General features: G+C 37.6%; 2 protein-coding genes across 3 annotated transcripts; both read left to right on the forward strand.

Annotated features, from left to right (window-relative positions):
• Nucleotides 1-1,525: 1,525 nt before the first annotated feature.
• Nucleotides 1,526-10,106, forward strand: LOC103716692 (zinc finger CCCH domain protein). Of its 2 annotated transcripts, none has more exons than XM_039124885.3 (6): nucleotides 1,526-1,810; nucleotides 6,970-7,146; nucleotides 7,544-7,663; nucleotides 7,948-8,127; nucleotides 8,772-8,936; nucleotides 9,072-10,106. In XM_039124885.3, exons 1-6 carry the CDS (start codon nucleotides 1,580-1,582, stop codon nucleotides 9,090-9,092), a joined length of 894 nt encoding a protein of 297 aa, XP_038980813.1. In that variant the 5' UTR covers nucleotides 1,526-1,579; the 3' UTR covers nucleotides 9,093-10,106. The 2 variants fall into 2 exon arrangements, with proteins under 2 accessions (XP_038980813.1, XP_008803017.3); XM_008804795.5 differs by having other exon boundaries at nucleotides 1,527-1,810; nucleotides 9,317-10,106.
• Nucleotides 10,107-16,478: 6,372 nt separating this feature from the next.
• Nucleotides 16,479-18,869, forward strand: LOC103716691 (uncharacterized). Its single transcript, XM_008804794.6, has one exon. The coding sequence runs from the start codon at nucleotides 17,550-17,552 to the stop codon at nucleotides 18,474-18,476; it is 927 nt and encodes a 308-aa protein (XP_008803016.2). The 5' UTR covers nucleotides 16,479-17,549; the 3' UTR covers nucleotides 18,477-18,869.
• The last annotated feature ends 2,916 nt before the right edge of the window (nucleotides 18,870-21,785 follow it).

Genomic DNA, 21,785 nt, shown 5'->3' on the forward strand with positions numbered 1-21,785 from the left:
AAATAAGCAGGACTAAAACCAATAATTACCAAAAAACTAAAATCTTACCTAACTTCTATATCAATTTTATCTTTAGCATTTTTACCTAATTCTTCCCAAATTAGAAGATATACTTGGTCAAAAATATTTTTTAAAAAAAATATTTTAATGGACCTATAGGACTCAGATTGAAATTTAGCATTGACTACTTGATGCACTGCATACTTCAAGTGGTGTCACATCATAGAGATTAAAAAATTATCTGATTTCAACAAACATTTTTCAGTGGGATGTTGTATGGGCAAGTATTGCTGTCTTTTCCATACCATTTTCGGATGAGTTGAAGAATTCATAATCCTTAGGTAGCTCGGTTGATAAGGTAGAAGGCGACTCATCAAACTTGACTGAGCAAAATCTAGATGCATACACGGGCATGCCATCGACATTGCGTTAGTCGGAAAAGTGTGGATGATGATGTAGAGTAATGTTGATTTAGATACTTTGACTTTTAAGGACTTTTGCCACCGTTCAAATGATATAAAAATTGATGGAGATATAACTTTAGGCTAGGATGGAATGATGTAGCATTAAGATACTATAGAGGTGTAGCACTCGACTATGGTAAGGACATAACATTGATTATAGTAGAAAGATAAGTTATGCCTTCTCCTAAATTAAATAATTAAATATGGCTTCCATAAGGTCGGTGTCACAATTTAGCCTTTCGACATACGAATCTCCCTCATAGAATCTATCTAGTCCTTTCTAACTAAAATAATATACATCAAGTCTGATGATGCTCCTACATCAAAATACCAACCATAACCAAATAAAAAATATAATAAATTATTTTTTTATATTAAGATCATACCAAAAAACATTCGTTCTCTTTCTCTCACTGCCATTTTGAGAGAATAAATAAATAAAAACTAAAAAAAATAAAATCATATTGCAAATAAATTGAGCGGATACCATAATAAGAAATTAAGAGAGTAAATAAATTAGAAATATCATAAATTAACCAGAGGAATACTAGCAGAATTAGATAAGAAAATATTTAATTAGATATTTGTCAAAATAGATAAATATGGAAAGGTAGAAATTTTATATTTTTTGAATATATTATTTTTAATATATATTATAAATAAAACTTTATATTATTTTTTTGGGATGCACATGCTCTAATAGTAATAGGTGATGGACAGAATCCACGATTGAACAAAATCTCATGTTTCAATCAAATAATCCTTCCTATTCCCCACCCCAAAAGAGCAGAAAATCCATCCTCTTAAGCTATGATCGAAGTCATTCACAAGCCCAAGCCTGAGCGGGTCCGGACCAGTTGGGTTAATAGGCCTAGTGGTCTCGCTCCTGATCGCATTAAATTGAATCATCATCACCGTTCATCCGGTATGGCGCTGTGGTGATCCATGTATGATGAGATCCCCACCAATGACATTCGTGCGTTCCGTTAAATGAATGGACGGCCCGATTCGGGGGCCTTGCACGCGGTCCGAGCCTATAAACGCGGCGAGAGTTCATTTAAAGAAGCGGAGTTACGGGTATTCCGGTGCTCCCTTCTCATCGCTTTGCGTCGGCTATGGCGTATCGGAGGAAGCACGGCACGCACAGGGCCACCACCTTCGAGGACTTCCGATCTGCACCGGCGCCGGAGGACTGTTTGCCGTCGCCGTCGCCACCGCCGTCGTCGCTAGCCGCCCAGGCCATCCGCGCCTCCGCCGCCCACCGCGATTCCTCCCTCTCCTCCGCCTATGGCGAATCCGCCTTCTCCTCCGCCTACCGGGAATCCAATCGTCCAAAGTCCCCCAAGGTTCTTCCCATTTGATCTTTTCTCTGTATTTTCTTTTGGTTCTGGGGATCCGATTTCGATCGGATCGTAGCCTCTTTGTACAAAGCGAAGGGAATCGGATGTTTATTCCCGAGTAGATGATTGGAATCTCAGTTTATTGTGAGATGTTTGAGGAATTCGTTGTTTGGATTTAGTGAGGTGGTTTTTGTTGTTCTTGTTGTTGTGGAAGAGGATCTTTTGGTAATTTGAGGTGCCATCGGTCGAGATGCATCTTGATTTTGAGGAAGAATAAAGGCAATTGATGAAAGAACAGCTGGAAGAGGGAAGCTGATGGATATTTTGGTTTCATAAGTTAATTCGAAATACAAAAAGATCCTAAAAGCAGAGATGCTTATTTTGGATAGTAGTCATTTGTGATATTGAAAGTTTGCGAAATTTTAGTATATTTACAATAAATTATTTTGACGAACATAGGGAAAATACAAAGGGTTGGAAATTATGGAGATCGACTATATGCAGTTGTGTTGATGGTGAAATGTTTCTGCTGTTGCTGTCTAGACGAAATGTGCTGTTTTGGCTGTATGCATCCAAGTGCTCAGGGAATTAGTCAATAACTCTGATATTTATTGCTTGATCTTTTGGACATATGATCTTTAGTTAACTTTAGGTTAATTGTCTTTGCAAACAAAATTATTGTGACAAAAGATTCCCTAACATAAACTTTGAGCATACATCCATGCTAATCCTGTGATATTGGATTTTGATTCCCTATTTAGTTGTAAAAGGTCATTTTTAGTGGATGTAAATAGGTTATGGGATAGTTATGTGATGAGAATTTTTAGTGTTCTTGTCATTAAGGTAATGGATACTAGATGTTAAAATTGATGGCAATAGATTCATCAATTTGGAACAGGTGGTCAGTTTGTGAAGTGTGAACCTGTTTCAGTGAGACTTTTTAGTTTTTGCATGTGATCTCCCTGTGGCAACAATTACCCCTGTTTACTTAATCAGCTGATAGTCATATATTCTTGATATGCACAACTATACTTCAAGTTGACATTTGAGGATGAAATGCATAATATTGTATGTTAGAATTATTTATTTATATTTATGTCACAAATTGTGCACATGGAAATAGGGTCGTGCATCAAAATTCATTGTGGCAGGACTGCTTACTCTCTGGTTGAGATGAGTTTACACCATAATTCTCCTCGGTATGTGCATTCAAGGATGGTCACGTCTTCATTGTATGATTCCTTTATTATTCATGAATGATTTAGGAAGATATGCATCGCTGCAGTAATTTTGATAGTTCATTAGATATGTATGAAAGGACAATGATGATTGAGAATTAGTTTTACAAGTCTGATGTCAGTCTCTCAGACGGGAACGAAGGGACTAAAAAATTTGTAATATGTGGGGCTTAAATCAGCTTCTGATTTTGGTGGACCCAAGCCATCATACCTTTGTCGCATGTAATATCTGTATCATGTGGTCATATTCGAGAAAGTTGTCATTGTTGGACTAACATACAGATAATCTAATTAAGGGTATGGTAAGTTGTAGCAAGTGCAATGGTTTGGAATTCAATTTAGTGCTAGTGACATGAAAATGAGGGCCAAGTGAACCATCACAAGATTATCTAAATTTCCTTAAATCTATGATGCAAAAAATGATATTGAAATAAGATATGTGATTTAGTCATGCTTTATGATTAGTGTATGTTAGTAAGCTTAAATGCGATGCCAGCATTTTTATGGATAGGTTTGTTGGAAAATAAAGAGTTTTGGGGCACAAAGGATGGGCACAGTTTAAATGAGTGTTTACAAGTAGACCCTGGTAAAACAAAGGGGGTCAAAGTTTAGTACATCAGTTGAGTCTTTTGGAATTTTCCCATCAAAGGATAAGGTAATGAACAAAAGACTAAAATAGTATATGTATGAATAAATAAGTTAGAGGAAGTAATATAGGTAAAAGTGACTCAAATTAGTATCAAACTAGTAGCACAATGTTTATGAGTTGTTGGATGGAAGTTGTGGCAACATGTTCATATTTTAGATGGGAACTTGGATTAAGACAGTTATGGTTAAAATGGAAGGAGAAAAAAAAGTAAGGTTGCTAGATAGATTCCTTTTTTTTCTCTCACGTAATTCTTGGTAAGTTATCAAGGTAAGTTGGTACATTTGTAAAGCTTCCATCATACTGGAAGAACATTTGTTTGTAGCAAAGGCAAAAAAAGGGGGAATGGTTATCTGATTGAATTGTAAGTACTAAGGATGGAAATGAGAGGACTGACGACCATGTTTAGGTAACTTGACCCATTGAATGTTGAAACTCTTCAATGTATTTTAACCGGAAGCTCGCCTGATCTGAACCACAATTAGAAGTAGAGAACAAAGGCAGGGTGGGTGTGAGAGAGAAGAGAGAGAGAGATAGATAGAGAGATAGAGAGAGAGATACTTGGGGAAATGGCTGAATGATTGGAAGGGTGGGATTTATTTATGGGATAGTGTACATTTGCATATTGGTAGGTGTGCAGTTTAGTTGTTTTTGCTCAAACAGGATCTAGACTAGGCTATGCATGTGGAAGACTATCATATTGCTAAAAATTGCAGGTCAGCAATCAAATGGAAAGGGAAGTTGAGGAGAGATAACACTTAGCACCATTTCCAAATGAAACTAAATAAAAAAAGGAGCAGAGGAAATCCAATGATTTCATATCCCCCTTCTCCTTTTCCATTCTTCTCGAAGCACTGACAGTGAAGGACTGGCTTCCCTTGTCTATGCTTTCTCTTCCCTTTTCTTTTCCCCTTGCATCAGAGTTGCTGTCACCACTGTAGCAAAGGTGGGGGAGGAGAGGGTGTGGAAGAGAGCAGGGAGGAGAGGCCAAGGAAGAGGCAGGAGTAGGTGGGGGAGGAGAGGTCACGGGGGAGGTGAGATAGGGTGAGGACATGTTGGGGGAGGAGGGGAAGGGGCTGAAGGTGGTCAAGGAGGGTTGCAAAAAAGCGTGTAGGAGAGGTTGTCGGGGGAGCGTTGGTTGCAGTTGGCCTTGCGGAAAGGATTGCAGCTTGTGTTGTAATCTAACTTTCTGGTTTATTTAGGAATTAGCGTGGCTGGTAGTATACTTGAGTTGTTGGAGTTTGTGTTGTAATTCATGAGTTGGTTGTGTCCGTGATGGGTGAGAAATTGTTTCATTGGTCCTGCCTCGCAAGATGGAGTTCATTCTGACTATAATGGAGATGCAATTGCATGGCTGCTGGCTGCTGTTAGTTGTTGCCTGCTAACTGCTGGTTATTGATGGACATCTATGCGAATTTACAATCCTTGGCTGTGACCATTTTACCTCTAAGCTGCATCTCGGGAATTCATTGTGGTTTTCCACCTTTAATTTGGACTTGTTGCTGGAAGATGCTTTGAAGAAATCATGTGATTTCCTGGTTGCGGTTCAAACTTTCGCTTGCATCAAGATTTTTTCAGTTTTGATGGGAAAGCAGCTGAGTGTCCTTGCTTCCTTGTTTTCCTTTTTTTATTTGTCATTGTCATCTTCACATTCTTTGCTGCTTGGTTGTTTCTGCATCTTGATCAACTTCCTGGTGAATTTTTAATAGCAATCATAATCATAACCATGACCAACACACCTTAACCAGGTCCTCTTAAACAGGATCCTGATTCCTTTATTTATTTATGTGTATGGTTTCATCTTCAGTCAACCAGTTTTTTTATAAACTTTTCTTAGCAATATCCTCCTGGTATGTATAGGTCATCTTCACCCATCTTGATCCTTTTTTCTTTTTTTTTTAATTGAGATTTATCTGTTTAGGAGCTTATATAGTTCCTCATACACATACTATTTTGTATAAAATCAATTCAACTCTTTGCTTTATATGTTGTAGTAATTCATTTTTGGCTGAAGTGATAATTCATTTAACTTGTCAGTTTTGTAGTTGTTTTTTTATAAGATTTTCCTATTGGTCTTAAAGAGTAAATCACACTATAATCTATAAGCTATATTGAATATCATATATTAATTGCCTTCTCTTTGTCCTTTCTTCTATATAATGCATATTAGATATTGGGAGTGATTATCTTGGAATATTTCTTGCTTACCAATTTTAGTTAGGCCTCTGGTTCCTCGGGGGCTTAAGCATACCTCAACTTTTTTCTTTTTCAACAGTTAAGGTAGAACACACTTTTATGCATGCAAGAACCATGAGGACATTTTACATATTTGTCAAGAATTAGTTATCTATCTATCATTAGTATTGAAGGAACACACTCCAATTGGATTATTAAGTCCAAGGAGATATGAGATACTGCTAGTTTTTCTTCTTGGGATGATGTCTATGTGATCATATGATGCTTTTGGAATCTAACATTCATTTCTTGCAAATATAAGATAAATTTACAAATTACCTTATTTGACATTGTTTATAACTGGAAAAAGGCATTTGAAAATTAACTGATTGGCTGATTTATTTTTATCATGGTGTTGTTTTTTTCTTATACTTCTGTGTGAACCTGGTAGTTCTACAGAACATGTTGTCTAAACTGCTATGAACTTTGGTGTGAATGGTTTTGAGAGAAAGCAGTACTGCTATTAATTGCTGTATCAGAATTTTTGAAAAAATGAAACTACTTCTTTTTCTTGTTCATCCTAGGTTTGCCATTCTGGTTTACTCAGCCTGATTGGCATGTCTAGTAATGATTTACTACGAGCTCAAGTGCTTGACTTGATGAAGACAATTATAGTATAAGAGGACCTCATCACCATCTAGATTGAATGTTATTCTTAGGTCTTTACCCAACCTCTTCTGTGTTCTTTGGACTAATTCTTATGGGACAAGTTTATTAAATTTGCTTATTTTTTTCAGAAGATTTGTGAAAGACTAAAAAAATAATCTTTTTTTTTCTCAAATTCTTGTTAGCTTCTTGTAAGTTGTGGTGGTAACAAGTTATTAGGTGTATATTCAGTTTTTTGTTTTGTCATGCTTGTGGAATTTTTCATGCAGGACGCAAATTCCTGTGAATGCGGACAAGAAATCCCTTTCTTTTCGGTTTCATTAGAAACTTTATTATGATGTGCATGCGGATTTGTTTGCTTCCTGCAAATTATGGTAACACTAATTTATTAGGTGTATATTCAATTTTTTGTTTTATCATGTCTGGAATTTTTCATTCAGGATTCAAATACCTATGAGTACACATCGATGAAAACCTTGAATGAACCTAAGCATGGATTTTGGGGGGTTTTGGCTAGAAAAGCTAAAGCAATTCTTGAAGATGATAATGCAACCCAGCAATTTGATGACCATGGCAGGAACCAGCTCCATATGTTTGACTCATCAACAGGTGGACAGGTGAGACTCGGAAAGAGAGTTCAAATTTCTCTTTTAACATTAAAATCATTGGACTGATATTGGTATGAATGAAATAATGGTCTGAAATTGGATCATCCAGTTTTTTGGTAAGAACGGTATTCAACTTGTGGGAAATCTGAGCCTGAAAAAAATTTAGTCTTTGCATAAATTTTAACATGTGATAGGCTTGCAGCATTCTGTATTTTATATGCAAAATATCCTTGTTTAAACTGGTTGATTCTAACTCATTTTAGTTACCATTATTAGGCCTAATCTTGCATTATTGTCTTTTTTACTTTTTCATTGTTTTGTGCCTTGTATCACTACTGAACCTCTTGCATTTATGGTGGTAGGATTTTAAGTTTTTTTTTTTCTGACTTCATTCTGATGATGGCAGTTCCATCAATCCTATTCTGAAGGCTACCGGAAGGCAGAAAAGCCTGCATTTAATAAAGGATCAGATTCAATTGCTTCTTCCCTTAATCACATTGGTGGTACAATCAGACATGCCCTTGAAGTAAGTTCTCTAAGAGCTCTTGAGTCTTGACCTTTGGTTTTGTCCTCAATTCCAATAGTTATTCAAGTCGACAATGGAATCTTGTGCTGGGCTCATATTAAATGCGTCCCTTCTTTATTATCCTGTGCTTATCAGATCATCTGGTCACTTCTAATTTTTTTTTAACTGCATATTCTTTTTTTGGTTTTCAAAAACTGTTTATGTTCTACATTCTGCAACTAGATCTGGATATTATGTTGAAATTTCTGGTTTACATTCTCAGTTCTGTGTTCTCCTTTTGTCAGGAGGGCCTGACAATTGTGGAGAATAGAACAGCTGATATCATTCAGGAAACCAAGAAGCTGCAAATTAGGAGAAAAGCAAGTGGTTCCAGTTCACAAGATCAGCCTTCAGATACATTGGCTCCGGATAATCTCTCTCAGATTCAAACTGACCAAGAAATACAACTGAAGGCTTCTCGCGATGTAAGGTGGCAACTGTGTATCACTGGATCCCATAGGAGACAGTCCTGTGTTTGTCATTCGGATTATTTTGTCAAATAATGCATCATACAGACCTTATCTTTAACATTTTTATGATTTGCTCAAGTTTTCAAATTTGCAATTCCAAGCATGCGTTACATGGAAATATTCTTCAAAGCAGTAAAGCCTTTTGAAAATGGGAAAGGTTCAGGTAAAGACTGACATGAACGCAGTCAATGCTTAAAACTGGCGTAGGTAACTATGCTTCATGAGTTAAGCTCATGCATATTGTTAATGGATTGTTCCCCTAAGAATCAGGAAGAATCCACATCTCTTATGTCCTTTCAGAATGCAATTTGCTCTCATCAATCGGCATATCTTAGCATAGTCGGTCTGTCCTAGTTTTGTCTAGCCCATCAAGGTACAAGTATTATGCTATCATGCAACAGTTTCTTGCTGCTTGGTACCTGATAATTGTTTCCAGTTTATTAAAATTTTGTAGCAGATTTGGCTTTGGAATTTTTTTATTTTCCAACAATAAAAAGTTAAAATCAAATATTACACCTTTGGTTTTCCTAAAAGAAATGTTACACCTTCGGTATTTTGCTTTTGCGAAATACGAAACAGCCTTTTGTTTATTGTTGCAGGTTGCAAATGCAATGGCTGCTAAGGCCAAACTTCTTTTGCGGGAACTAAAAACAGTCAAAGCAGACCTGGCTTTTGCAAAGCAACGGTGCTCTCAGCTTGAAGAAGAGAATAAAATCTTGCGGGAAAACCGTGAAAAGGGAACTCACCATGAAGATGACGATCTGGTATGCCTATTCCTTTATAGCTTTTGCAAGTCAAAATAACACCTCCAATTCAGAAATTTTTGTATTACTTCCTGGGTAGACGTAATACCTGAATTTCTGTATATATCATTAAATTTACTATTTCACTGCATGCAGCCAGGCTGCTTCGGCATTTAATTGTGATATTGTTCACTTAAGCACTTTTGAGGGAGATGGTTACATCAAAAAAATGGATATCTCCTTTCATCCAAAAAAAAAATGGATATCACATCTTGAGTTTTACATGGGGCTGGACAGCAACACTCATGCAGTGGATTTCTAGTGTCATTTTCCTCTCCCGAGATCTTATGACCATATTTATATTCTCTTTCCTGATGCTTGTTATCATGTGTCTGACACAGATACGTCTCCAGCTGGAGACGTTATTGGCTGAGAAGGCAAGGTTGGCAAATGAGAACTCGTTATATGCACGAGAGAATCGATTCCTGAGGGAGATTGTGGAATACCATCAGCTTACCATGCAGGACGTTGTCTACTTGGATGAGGGCATCGAAGAGGTCACGGAGGTCTATCAGATCCCCTCCCACTCATCATCATCTCGTTCTGCATCTGAATTTCCCTTCCCTGTCCTCTCTAGCACTCCCTCTCCTGCTCCAGACCCCACTATTTTATCATCTCCAAAGGAAATCTCCATATCAAGAACGCCCACCAATCCTACATCGCCTCCAAAGGTACTTGCAAAGCCTGTGCCTACAGACAGAGAGACAAGTCCATCACCATCTCCAAAGGCTGAAGGTTGCAAGCAGCAGGAGTTTAGTCCATTGTCATCTTCAATGGTTGAATGTCCCAGACAGCAGGAGAGGAGTCCATCACCATCTCCATGAGCTCGAGGTTCCAGGCAGCCGCAGTCTCCAATCCCACCTGTCTGAGATCTGAATGGACCGTTTATAGCCTTCTCCACTTGGGTGTGCTTGGCTTGTTTGTGCATGTAGAATTTCATTCATTCTTGATTGTATTATTTGTAATCGTGAGGCATCATTTATTTGTGTCATCCTTATTTATATGCTCATGATGATCATGTGGATTTTTCTTGTCTTGTGTGCCATCATCCATGGTCCTGTAACTGCTACTCAGCTTGGTGGTGTGATTCATGAGCTTTGAGATTCTAATTAATGTCTACTTGGGTTGAAACTAGGGGGACCAAATTTAGGCTACCGTTTACTATTTTCTGATTGGACCAAGGCTGCTTCAGGGGAAAAAAAATGTTGCTAATCCCACTGGTTCTTTAGTTGCTGGGATTTTTCTCCTGTTAATCTTGTGTCATTCTTTGGGCTTTTGCCCTTCATTATCTTTTTCTCTTTAAGGAAATTTATTCTTATACAGCCCAGATGAAGTCAAGTGAGGGTAACGTTTTGAACCCAAGTTGCTAATAACCAATATCCAGTGACTTTACCAACTCAATTAGTTGGCACTCTCCACTGAAATTTTAACCTGACCAATCTCCAAAATTTTCAACAAAAATGCAATTTGGGTTGAAGCATGTTTGGTTGGGCAAATTCAAGCTAGCTCTTTTGCAAAAACATTGTTTTGAGCTCACTTTGGTTGGGCGGGGAAAATAGAAAGTAAGATTGTTTTTAGCTACATGAAACCTCAGACCTGACCTAACTTGACATCAAGTCAGCATGCTTGACCTAATCCCAATCAAATCTAAACTTAATGGACTTGATCGGCATGCTCAACCTCCCACTCCAAGTTAGCTATTTATTGACCCCACATCCAACCTGAACCTACTGATTGGGAACGGATTGGCTTGGGAGAAATCCAGCCCAAATTTCATTCCTAGTTGAACCAGCCATATGTGGACTTGGTAATCATATTATCATGATTATATTCTTATGCATTTAGCACGAATCTCCAGCACTGACCAGCGCATGAGTAAATGGTGACTTGTAAATCTCCTATGGGCAGGTATCATCATAAAAAAAAAGCTCATATGGGCATTTGGGAGCACTTTGTATCCACAGTTGGAAATCCAGTGTACTATAATTTGGTTAGAGGTAAAGATTAGAATTCAAAAAAAAGAACCCAATAAATTCAGAAAAAGATCAGGAAAAAATACACAAAAAGAACAAATAAAATAATAAAAATAAGAAAAACTTGCAAAATATTTGTATACTTGTTTATTTCAAAATAAGTATAGAAGAGAGAACAGAATAAATGATAGTAAAGAGAAAAAAACAAATTGACAATATAGTATCATTAGTTTCTAACTAATATTTTTTTAAGTAGTCATATATAACTCATGAATGAACCAAACAATCTAAGAACAATTTGAGAATACTTTAATTTTCCGCATTGATTTGTTTATCAATAATATCTCAAAGCATCATTCAACTAAGAAAAAAAAATAATTCAAACCTTACGCACATGAATAAGGCTAGTTTGGCTGTGAGTTGTATAAAATTTTTGGTTGGTATTTTTGTGTTGTAAAATTAATTCTCTATCTTTTTTTTTTGATTTACTAATACTAGTTCTGGTGTCCCTCCATAAGTTCATACTCACATGTGTATGTGTTAGTTTCCAACAAGAGTGTCACAAATACTAGTTCTGGTGTCCCTCCATAAGTTCATACTCACATGTGTATGTGTTAGTTTCCAACAAGAGTGTCAAAAATAATACTAAGCATATGAGTTGGTTCATTTGGCGTTGGCTGATAATATTAAGCCTTAATTTTGTAGATTAGCTCCATCTACTCCTATGGCATTATGTCTAGCTTATACTTACAATTAGTTTGTAATCAATTTGCATCATAATAAGAACATTGTATTCAACACTATACACACCCACGCACATTTTTATGAACTGATTGCATATGATCTAGATAGCATAATTACCTACTCCGACTACAAAAAAAATCAGACATTGTCGAAGCTTTTTATTGCTTATATCGACGCTTATAAGCGCCGTTAGTTTTATTAGCGATGCTTTATAAATTGTTGCAAAAGCGTCGGCAATGTGAGCGCCGAAAAAAAAATGCCGACGTAACAAAGCGTCACTAACTACCGACGCTTATTAGTATCGGCATTTAGCAATGCTTTTAAGCATCGTCTAATAGCAATGCTAAATCGCGTCACCAGTTATATTTTATAACAATACTTAAAGCGTCGTTATATTTTTTTTAGTTCAAGTTTTAGCTGTGCAGAATCTATGATATCATCGCATAATATTTGCATAATTTTGAGTTTTATGGCCACAAAAATCTCATAATATTCTCTTTCTGAAAGGACAGTACTAAATCCCTTCCCACTAAGGCCTTTTATGGATGTATCCCATTGTGTAGAGATACTCCATTGAGAAAACTAGCCAAGTTAATGCATCGAGCAAGGTCCAATCTTGATGTCCATGGATAATGTGGAAAAGAAAAAGAACAAAAATCTTTTAACCTCCAAAGTTCAAACCACTAGAAATTTGATTAACAAGTAGTTACTCATAAATAAGGAGACAAAGGAAGTGCATACTCACCTTAAGCATTTTGAGGCTAAATCTGAGCCCTCGGACGGAAACATTTGAAGATGTCGCCTTAGAGCCCGCATGAGGGAGACATAAATGGCATCCATTAACGAATTCTGGACATTGCAGTTGAGTGACCCCACAAAATCATCAAATCCAAAGGGACTCAGAAATAATTGGATGTTGAACGATCTTAAGAAATTATGCACGAAGAGTAAATAATTGATCGCTTCCTCAGGAACAGCAATATCCCTAGAGGATGGAGGCAGAGGTGTGTAAGATTCCTTTTAAGCGTCGTCTGCTCTTTTTCCTACCCAAAAATTCTTAGCGTCCTACAACATTTATAAGTGTCGTCTTACTATTTGCTTTCGACGACGCTAATTAGCATCGTCTTAGTTTCATCCCTGCCGACGCTACTTAGAAGCATCATCAAATTTTGGCGCTGGAGCCAAAATTATCAATGCTTCTATCTAACATCAGCATATATATGTCGGCAATTTTCCATTTTTTTGGAGTGTCGTATCCTTTTTAGAAATTTTTGAAACCATTATTTATGATTGAAAGTCTTAAATTTTTGAAAAAAATAGCAATAAATGAAAATACGCACATGTAGATAAGATAAAAGTTATGGTACTTATGATTGATTTCAATAAATTAGAGGTGCAATTTAGACATTACTCAAATAACATCATTATGATGCTATTCCCTATGTATTATAGTTATTTTGGAAATCGGATAGTTGCAATATGCAACATAGATCCAGCTGGTCAAAATATTGGGTTATATAAATAAATAAATCTGTTTATAGTACATCACGACCCTTTTGATCATCCATTATTGTGAAGTAAAATCCAACTATACAAATAGAAAGTAGATGATTAATTGGATGTCCAAAAAATAGTATTTTTATTTTCTTTTAGTAATATTTAGTCTCACGTTACACACTTATTAAGACATTTATATTTCTTTATATTTTTTTAATAAGTAATTCAGAGCATCCAAGTCCCAACCATGAAGGGAGAGTAAGTAGTGGAGGATTAAAATCTATTTTTTCATAAAAAAACGAAATATGTTATGTAATTAAGAGATTTTTACTTCTTTTTATCTTTTCAGAAGCAATTCACGGCATCACGAGAGCATGAGCCCATCCTCACAGCATGTGGGCCCAACTTTTCTCTACCAATCATCCAGCATCACGAGGGAGTAGATCGCAATAACACCAGCCTATAGAAACATTACACGTGTCCCAATCAGACAAAGAGGCAGCCCATTCTTAGAGAACAAAAATCTATTCTTAGATCATCAGAACGACGCGCACCTCAAAAAGTTCTGTCCACAGTGACATCCAGCTCATCTCCGGGCCCACACGACCGCCGCCCCCGAAGCGTGGCCCCGCTCGCCACGTGGCGACAGGAGGCCGTCGAAGATATCCTCGAGGCGCTGCAGCCTTTTTACGTCATCCTCACTATCCCTTCCCCCGATTCCAACCACCGCCCTCCATACAAATTCTTACGCGACCATCACATCCACCGTCCGCCTTTCCCCTGGCACGAATCGTGAAATCACGCATAAAAAATTTTCTCGGGCTGAGATAGGAAACGATGGCGCCGTGACGTCGCAAATATCTCGAGCATCCAATGATTGGACCCTTCCCTTCGGGTACAAGGAAAGGGAAATGGGTCCACCGTCCATTAGATGGACCTTCGCGTACACGGAATCGGGCACGGTGATCGAATGGTCCCCGTTTCCTCATTGATGGGATTTAATGCGACCCGCCCGTGATGGTCTACTGTAGAAATTATAGGGGCGACAAGGCCCAGCGGACCACATCTCCCGACTCCTGGTGCTCCCCCCCCTTCCCCCCAAAAAAAATTAAATCAAGAATAGAAATTTAATAGTCGTGAGCTGGCAACAATTATTTCTCAAAAAGCCATTACCTTTTTATTATCCGGCATGAATAGATATAAGGAAATGTTCCATTTTTAACCCTGATAAACGGTCATCAAAAATCATAGGGAGAAATATGCGGCGGGCTTCCAATTTCAGCGTATTTTCTCTCGCGCTTATCTTTTAAAAAAAATCTAAAAATAAAAACCTTCTCCTATTGACGAAAGTAGTCAGATTCGTAACTAAAAAATTAATAAAAAATAAAATCATACTTAGTATTTTTTAATTTTTAAAATATATTTTTTATCACTATACACTACATAGCTCAATGATATACACCAAAAAAATTAGTCGTCTAACAAGTCAATACATATATCTAAAAATATGATATATAGCTTACGGAATATGATGTTTGCCAATACACGGTAGGCGATAGATAATACACAATCAATAAATTAATCATTTAGCAACCTAAATTATACTTTTAAGTAAATTAATAAATAATTTTCAGAACATATATAGTCAGATGATACACACTCGTCAACTTCATGACACATAGTGTATATTTTTTTATGTACACTCAGTAGTGATCCAACATACAACTCTAAGTAAATTAATACACAGATATTCAGAACATATTTTTTTACTAGTACACATTATATAGCTACACACCAAACAAATTAATCATCTAGTAAGTTAATACATATCTCCAGATAAATTAAAAATAATTTTTAAAATATACGTTTCATCAATACCAATATATATAACACAATTTTCAAACTTTGTCTAATATATGATATTATATACATACTATTTTTTACCTTCTAAGAATTTATAGATACAAATATTTTAGAAAAGTGAGATGAATTTGGAGAGAAAAAAATTTGAAAAGAAGATAAAAGATCTCATGTATACGAGAGCTACTGGACGAGAAAAAAAAAAAAAAAAAGGATGAAGAGACTTGATGAAAAAGAAAAAAAAATGTGTGAGATTTTTTAGTTATTATTATTTTTAAATAAAAAAATTAACGACTAACGGTAGAATTTTCTAACTTTTAATTTTTTTAAAAAAAATAAATACTAAAAGAAATATGATAAAAATAAAAAGCACGCTCTGATTTTTGCTCCAACCCCCTCGTCTCCATGGGTCAAATTTATGTTCTGCGGCCATTGATGAGCTGGATTCGTGGGCCCACCTTCCATAAGCCATACAATTGTGATCGGACGGCTGTGATCGAGACTTCTAAGATCCGGACGTCAACGCAGTCGAGCGCTTGGAGCTGGGCCCAAAAGACGAGACGGAGACGTGTGAGTCGGGACAGTTACCTGTTACCTGGCGAGATGATGTATCGATGAGCTCGACAAGACGTCTTAAACGAGAAAAAAAAAAAACAGGGCCATAATTACTCGCCTTAACCTCATTTCTCTTCCAGGCTTCCCGTTGAGGGGAGGGAGGGACTTCGAAGAGAAACCCCATGGTTTCCGACTCTGCGTTCGCACATTCCACCCCTAACCTTAGTTTATTTTCTTCACTCTCTTCTCGAACCCCATCTTCGAATAACAGGAAAAAGGGTCTAAAATCCCCAGCGAGCAAATGTTGCAGTGAGCATCAAAAAAGTGTCCAAAAAAGTATAGCATCAAAAAAGAAATAAAAAAAAGAGATGACCCTCTTTATAAACTATATCTACCGTTACCATAGACAGCACCAAAGGAGCTCTGAACCTGGACTTGGTAAGAGATTTTTTATCAGAAGAGAGAGGAGGAAGAGGGATGGGATGGGAGGATTCGAAGGGGATCCGAGGAGAGGATTGCACGCGGAAGAAGGGGAAAGGGAGGGATGGCTTCAGTTAAATTCCAATACTACCCTTTTACTTTTATCTTTCCACGTCAGCTATTCCTGGTTTTGGTCCTTTGAACGGGTTCAAGTTGCGATTTCCAACGTAGTCTCCTCCTTTTGGTCGAAGTCCAAGTGTCCAACTGAGACGGAGAACTCCATCGGGAATTTCATAAAAAGGCCCCTCGATCGAAAAAGGTTTCTCGAAGGAGTCCAGAAAAAGGGCCTCGGATCGAATATAGACGTTGCGAAAAGGGGTGAGAATAAATATTCCCCCGAGGCAAAGGCCAAGCCGCCGTTAAAGCGCGACGGCGACGCTTTCGTCCCTGTCCGACAAAAAGGGGAAAACGGGGGGGCGTTTTGTGAAGGTTAGGGGTAGTTTTGGAATCCGGTCATGCCAGTGGGGTTTATATGTGTTTTTATTCTGCAACGCCTCGTGATTTCTTCGTCCCCCCCACCCTTTCTCCTCTCCGTATTTCCATTTTTTTCCTTACTTCTTTTGGGAGAGAGAGAGTGTTTTGGAAGGCCCTGATCTGCCCTTGATCTCGCGAGAGCGTGGGATTGGATCCGGAAGCGATTGCGTTGCGCTCCGTGGCGTGAGATCTGCGGAGGTTTATGCGTGGAAATCGGCTTTCAAGGCGAACATTGCTGCGGCTTCCAAGTGATTGGGTTTTTTTTTTGGGTAGGGGGACGGATTTGATTATTATTATTATTATTTTGGAATTCACGCGGCCGGAGTTGAATTTAAGCTGATAGGGGTCTCGATTTGCCGACATTGGTGAGGCTGGAACAGCGACAGGGACTGGATTTCTGAAAGCTATTGGGTTTTGAGTTAGAGGGTTTCGAAGAGAGAGATTTTGGTCAAGGAATTGGGGTTTCTGCTCGATTTTTCGGAGGTTTCGTGGAGATTTAGGTGGACGAGGCTCCAAATTCTGAGGCATTGCTACAGACAGAATCAGTCTGGACGGTGCTAGGGTTTCGATTGAGCGGGATTCAGGTACTTCGGATAAAGTTTAGTTTCTGCGCATTATCTCTACTGTTTCTTTGATGAATTCTTATGAATTACTAGAGAACGAGTCCCTGGCTTTAGAAGTTGGAAGCTTTGTTGGGTTTCCTCTAGTTTTCAGTTTCTGAAGTAATTCTTGAGTAATTTTAAAGCATTTCTTCCACCTTTTGGCTTCGTGCATTGCCATTTCAAGGCCTTAGAAATGAGGAGGGTAGGAGCATGTTATAGTCTCTGAATCAGTTCTGAGGTCCTCTTGTTTTGCCCCAGTCCCTCAGAAAAACGAAAAAAAAAATTGATAGAAAGAGGGATTTGGGGCATTATATTTTAAACCATGTACAACCATCGGAGATTGGCTAAGGTTATCAATTGAAACAGTCTTCAGAAATCTTAAAGCATCCATGGAGTCCATTCAGCATTTCATGATCATTCTTGTGCTCATTGGGATTCTATCGGCGTACCAATATAAGGCCCAATCGAGCGGAGGTTCCATGACACCTGCAAGATCACTGGATGCACTCCTTCAGGACTATGCTTACCGGGCTTTTGTTCATCCCCACACTGGAAGACCCTATGATGGTCAAGTCCCATCCAATATTACTGGCATCAAGATAGCAGCATTAAGGCTCAGGAGTGGGAGCTTACGTAGAAAGGGAGTTCCGGGGTACAAGGAATTCCAAATCCCCACTGGAGTCATCGTGCGGCCATATGTCAAAAGGCTTGTCCTGGTTTACCAAAATCTGGGTAACTGGTCCTCTACTTACTACAACCTTCCTGGCTACACTCACTTAACTCCTGTGCTCGGCCTTCTTGCTTATGATGCAGCAAATCTGTCTGCCACCAACTTGCCAGAATTAACTGTTGTTGTTTCAAAATCGCCCATATTGATTAATTTCACGGATGCAAGACCAGTGCCAGCTGGGCTGAGTGCCAGATGTGTGTATTTCAATTTGGTTGGCTTGCCAGTGTTCAGAGAATTAGTGTCAAGCAATGTTTGTTCAACATCCCAACAGGGTCACTTCTCTATTGTGGTTAATGCCAGCAGCATTGCTCCTCCTCCTGCACCAAGGCCTGGTCACGCTAAGGGTAATAAGTCTAAGGTGTGGAAGATTGTCGGTGCTGTCGTTGGCGGGTTCATTGCTTTGGTTCTCTTGGCATTGCTTGTGGCATGGATCTTTCGTTACAGACAAGAAAGAAAGATGGCAGATATGGAACGGCATGCTGATGTGGGAGAAGCATTACAAATGGCAAGGGTTGGAAACACTCAGGCACCAGTGGCCTTAGGGACACGGACACAACCAGTTCTTGAGAATGAATATGTTGCTTGAGTTGTTGCATAGAATGAGTACCAAACTGGTGTCCTTTCTTGGCTGGTCTGTGAGGAACAAAATGAGGATTTTCTTTCAAATATTTGATATGTACAGAATGCGTGCACAAGCATTGCCATGTTCTTTTGCTCAAGTGCCGGCCAAGAGGATGATTTTCTGTGATATTGGTTGGGTTCTGGGCTTGGCGTTTATTTAAGATCAGATCACACATTCTTTTTTTCTGTGTCAATGGTAGCATGGTCATGCAGGGTGAAGTTTGAATTGTTGTGTAGACACATCATGCAGGAGATGGTGTTTCTTACTATGCCTGGTCTGGAACTGTTTTGATTATTTATTTGGTAAATGTATTTAGATGCAGCGTTCTAATAAAGATGAGATATTATTCTTTTCTCACTATCTGGTGCCTCTGTGATATGCTCATGTCTTCGTTTCTGGTTTAAGATCGTTGCAGTCGATTCTTGTAAGTTGTAAGTATGTTCTATCAACTCACTTTTTCAAAAGCTGTGATAGGTATAGACCAAAATTAGAAAGAAAAGAGGGGGGAAAAAGCTTTGGTTGCAATTTTCTTGAAACACTGTTAAGTTTTTTAAAAAATTCCAAATCATGATACATTTATTATTCTCCTTTATTTGATTCAAAAATGTTTAGAGTTAGAATTTAAGGTTTTCCAGAAAGTTTTTGTCCATCGCAAGAATAGAATTTTGCAAGAAACTGCCACGAAATTTTCATCCTTTGCTATGCAATTTTGAACTTTATTGGATCATTTTACCCATGTCCTCATAACTGCTACTGTGAGAACATTTCTTTGCATGCGGATCCACTTGTAAACCAGCACTTTTGCATTTATAAACTAAACGTGTGCATTCATTTTAAGTTCAAAACCGCCTCTTTGCAAGAAAGGACAACATATCTTATTTCTGCAAAAACAAAAATAAAGTGGACTTTTCCTAAATTTTGAAAGGAGAAAGTTCAAATTTGGGAATAACTATAAGATGATAGGAAAGCAAAATGACAAATTTGGAAGCAGTCTCTGATTCCATAATTGCTAAGATTTTTATAAATTTTCATTACTACAGCCTAACGCCACTTAAGAAAGAGCAAAATTACAAAATTTATGATTTTGCAGGTTTCCATACACGTATTTCTTCATCCTTATAGAGGGGTTGTATTTCTGTCTTTTTTCAATTCTAAATTTTTGAAACTTACAATTTTTCATTTAGAACTCTTGATTGTTATAAGCATGATGAAGAGAAGAAAAAAATAGTGAAGATTTTGGAAAACCCTAAGATTCATATTTTACCTAAACTTGATATCTCCTTTTCAACATCTAAGGTATTTTCTAAATCATAGCTTCACTTCTAGGAGGATTCTTTTGGGGCGAACATGAGTCGGTTCTTCGAAATAAAATCACAATGTGCTTTTTTTTTCTTCTGAAGCACATTAGTAACCAGGCTTTTTAACAAATTTTAGACAAAAGAAGAGGTGATTATTTGAAACGCTACCAAATTGCTTTGTAACCTGCTTCTTGTAAGCAAAATCCAGATGAACTTAGAAGAAAAATGAGGATGGGATAACGAGCAGATGTATCTAGAAATTTAATAATAAAGAGAAACAAACATGGAAATATTACTCTAGACTTTAGACAATGCCAGAAGCTTAATATTACAAAGAAACAAGCATATTGGATGTTTATCTTAGATGGCATCATTGACAAGCTGGCCAGGGTATATTTGTGGTCCAACAACACTGTAGAGCTTGGGAATATAAAATCAAAGCTTAGAAGAGGTGGGGGATCTTTAGGTCTCTGTACACTGTATTTGGTTATTATTTTACATTCTGCTTCCCAATTCTCAAATCACTGTAATATTTGCACTACTGGTGGACTGCCTCATGCCCATGCCCAGTATTGTTGCCTTTATGTTTTAATTTTTATCTGATTTTGCTTTTCATGTTTCGGAGCCCAGCTGGTTAATCTATTACTGGAATGACTTGCAATTTTGTAAGAGATTCTTAATGAGATGCATCCAGCTTTCTAGCTAGCAGTCTTAGGAAAATGAAATAACATCCTCACATAAATTTTTGAATTTATAAGGTAAGGCTGCCATCTTCGCCTATCCTGATCTCATCTGTGGGGCTGAGTATGGTAGCACATCCAAAACTATCGTTGCTTATACTGGTATTTCATAAAGCCAATGAAGCAGCAAGGTGTCGAGTTCAAATCTGATGGTGTCTCCAAGATTAGCATAAGTTAGCGGCAGGGTTGGTTTGCATGTTAGTTTGTGTGAGTTTACATGATTTGTGCTAGATCTAATACAGCTTCTCATCAGTGTTAGGTCTAATATATCTCATAAGTGATGTGGCTTTTTTCAGTTTAACATAGTTCAAGTGGGTGTCTAGTATAGTTTAGGTAAAGTATAGCTAAGAATGTACTGTTTAACTAGCATACAAGCTATCCAGCATTGCCTTTGAAGTGCCTGTTTGCAAGCACCGTATTAGTATTACTCTTGATGCTTCTCCTTCACAAAATGAAATGAAGCAAATAGGGGGTGTATCAAATTCTCATTATCCCTTCTGTTTAACCAGTCAGAGCCATCTCAGGAGCCAGAGTTGGAATGAAAAATATGATCTCAGCCATTAGCTACATGTTTTCTTCTTTGAAATAGTAGTCTCCTCTACCAAAACAAACAAGGTAGGAGACGAAAGCCTTTGGAATGTTGACATACGAGTTAAGGGGAATAAATCACTTCACGTCACTTTGTTGGACTACCATGCGACAGCTATTCCCCAACTCTTTCTTTACTTTTAATTCTTGGTCTGTGTATCATACATGCATGTTGATCTATACATACATATCATACATGTGTGTGTACACTTATCTTACATACTTTTACCTTTTAATTCTTGGTCTGTGTGTCATACATGTATATTGATCTATACATACATACATACATATCATTCATGTGTGTGTGGTGTACACTTATCTTACATACTCTTGCTGTATATGTTTTGGTCAGCAGGCCCTGAACATTAAATGGAAGGATAAACAGGGGCTGGGAAGTAATTTTACTTTTTCATTTCGTTTAGAATGAATATAAAGAAATTGTGGGAAGTTTAATGACCAAAAGTCATATTGAGGCAGGCGCCAGAGATTAAAAAAAAAGAGAAGAAGAGAGAGACAGATTTTCTATTTTGTCAATTTTTTTAGTGCGCATCTCAAAAAAAAAAAAAAACCAAAATCGTAAATTCTTTCTACTGACGGAGTTATAGTTATGTGATTAAAAAGAATAAAAAAATTATAGTACATATTAT

The sequence above is a fragment of the Phoenix dactylifera genome, chromosome 8 (assembly GCF_051530095.1).
Source record: "Phoenix dactylifera cultivar Ajwa chromosome 8, Ajwa_hap1_PhDact_Kaust_v1.1, whole genome shotgun sequence".
Taxonomy (NCBI): domain Eukaryota; kingdom Viridiplantae; phylum Streptophyta; class Magnoliopsida; order Arecales; family Arecaceae; genus Phoenix; species Phoenix dactylifera.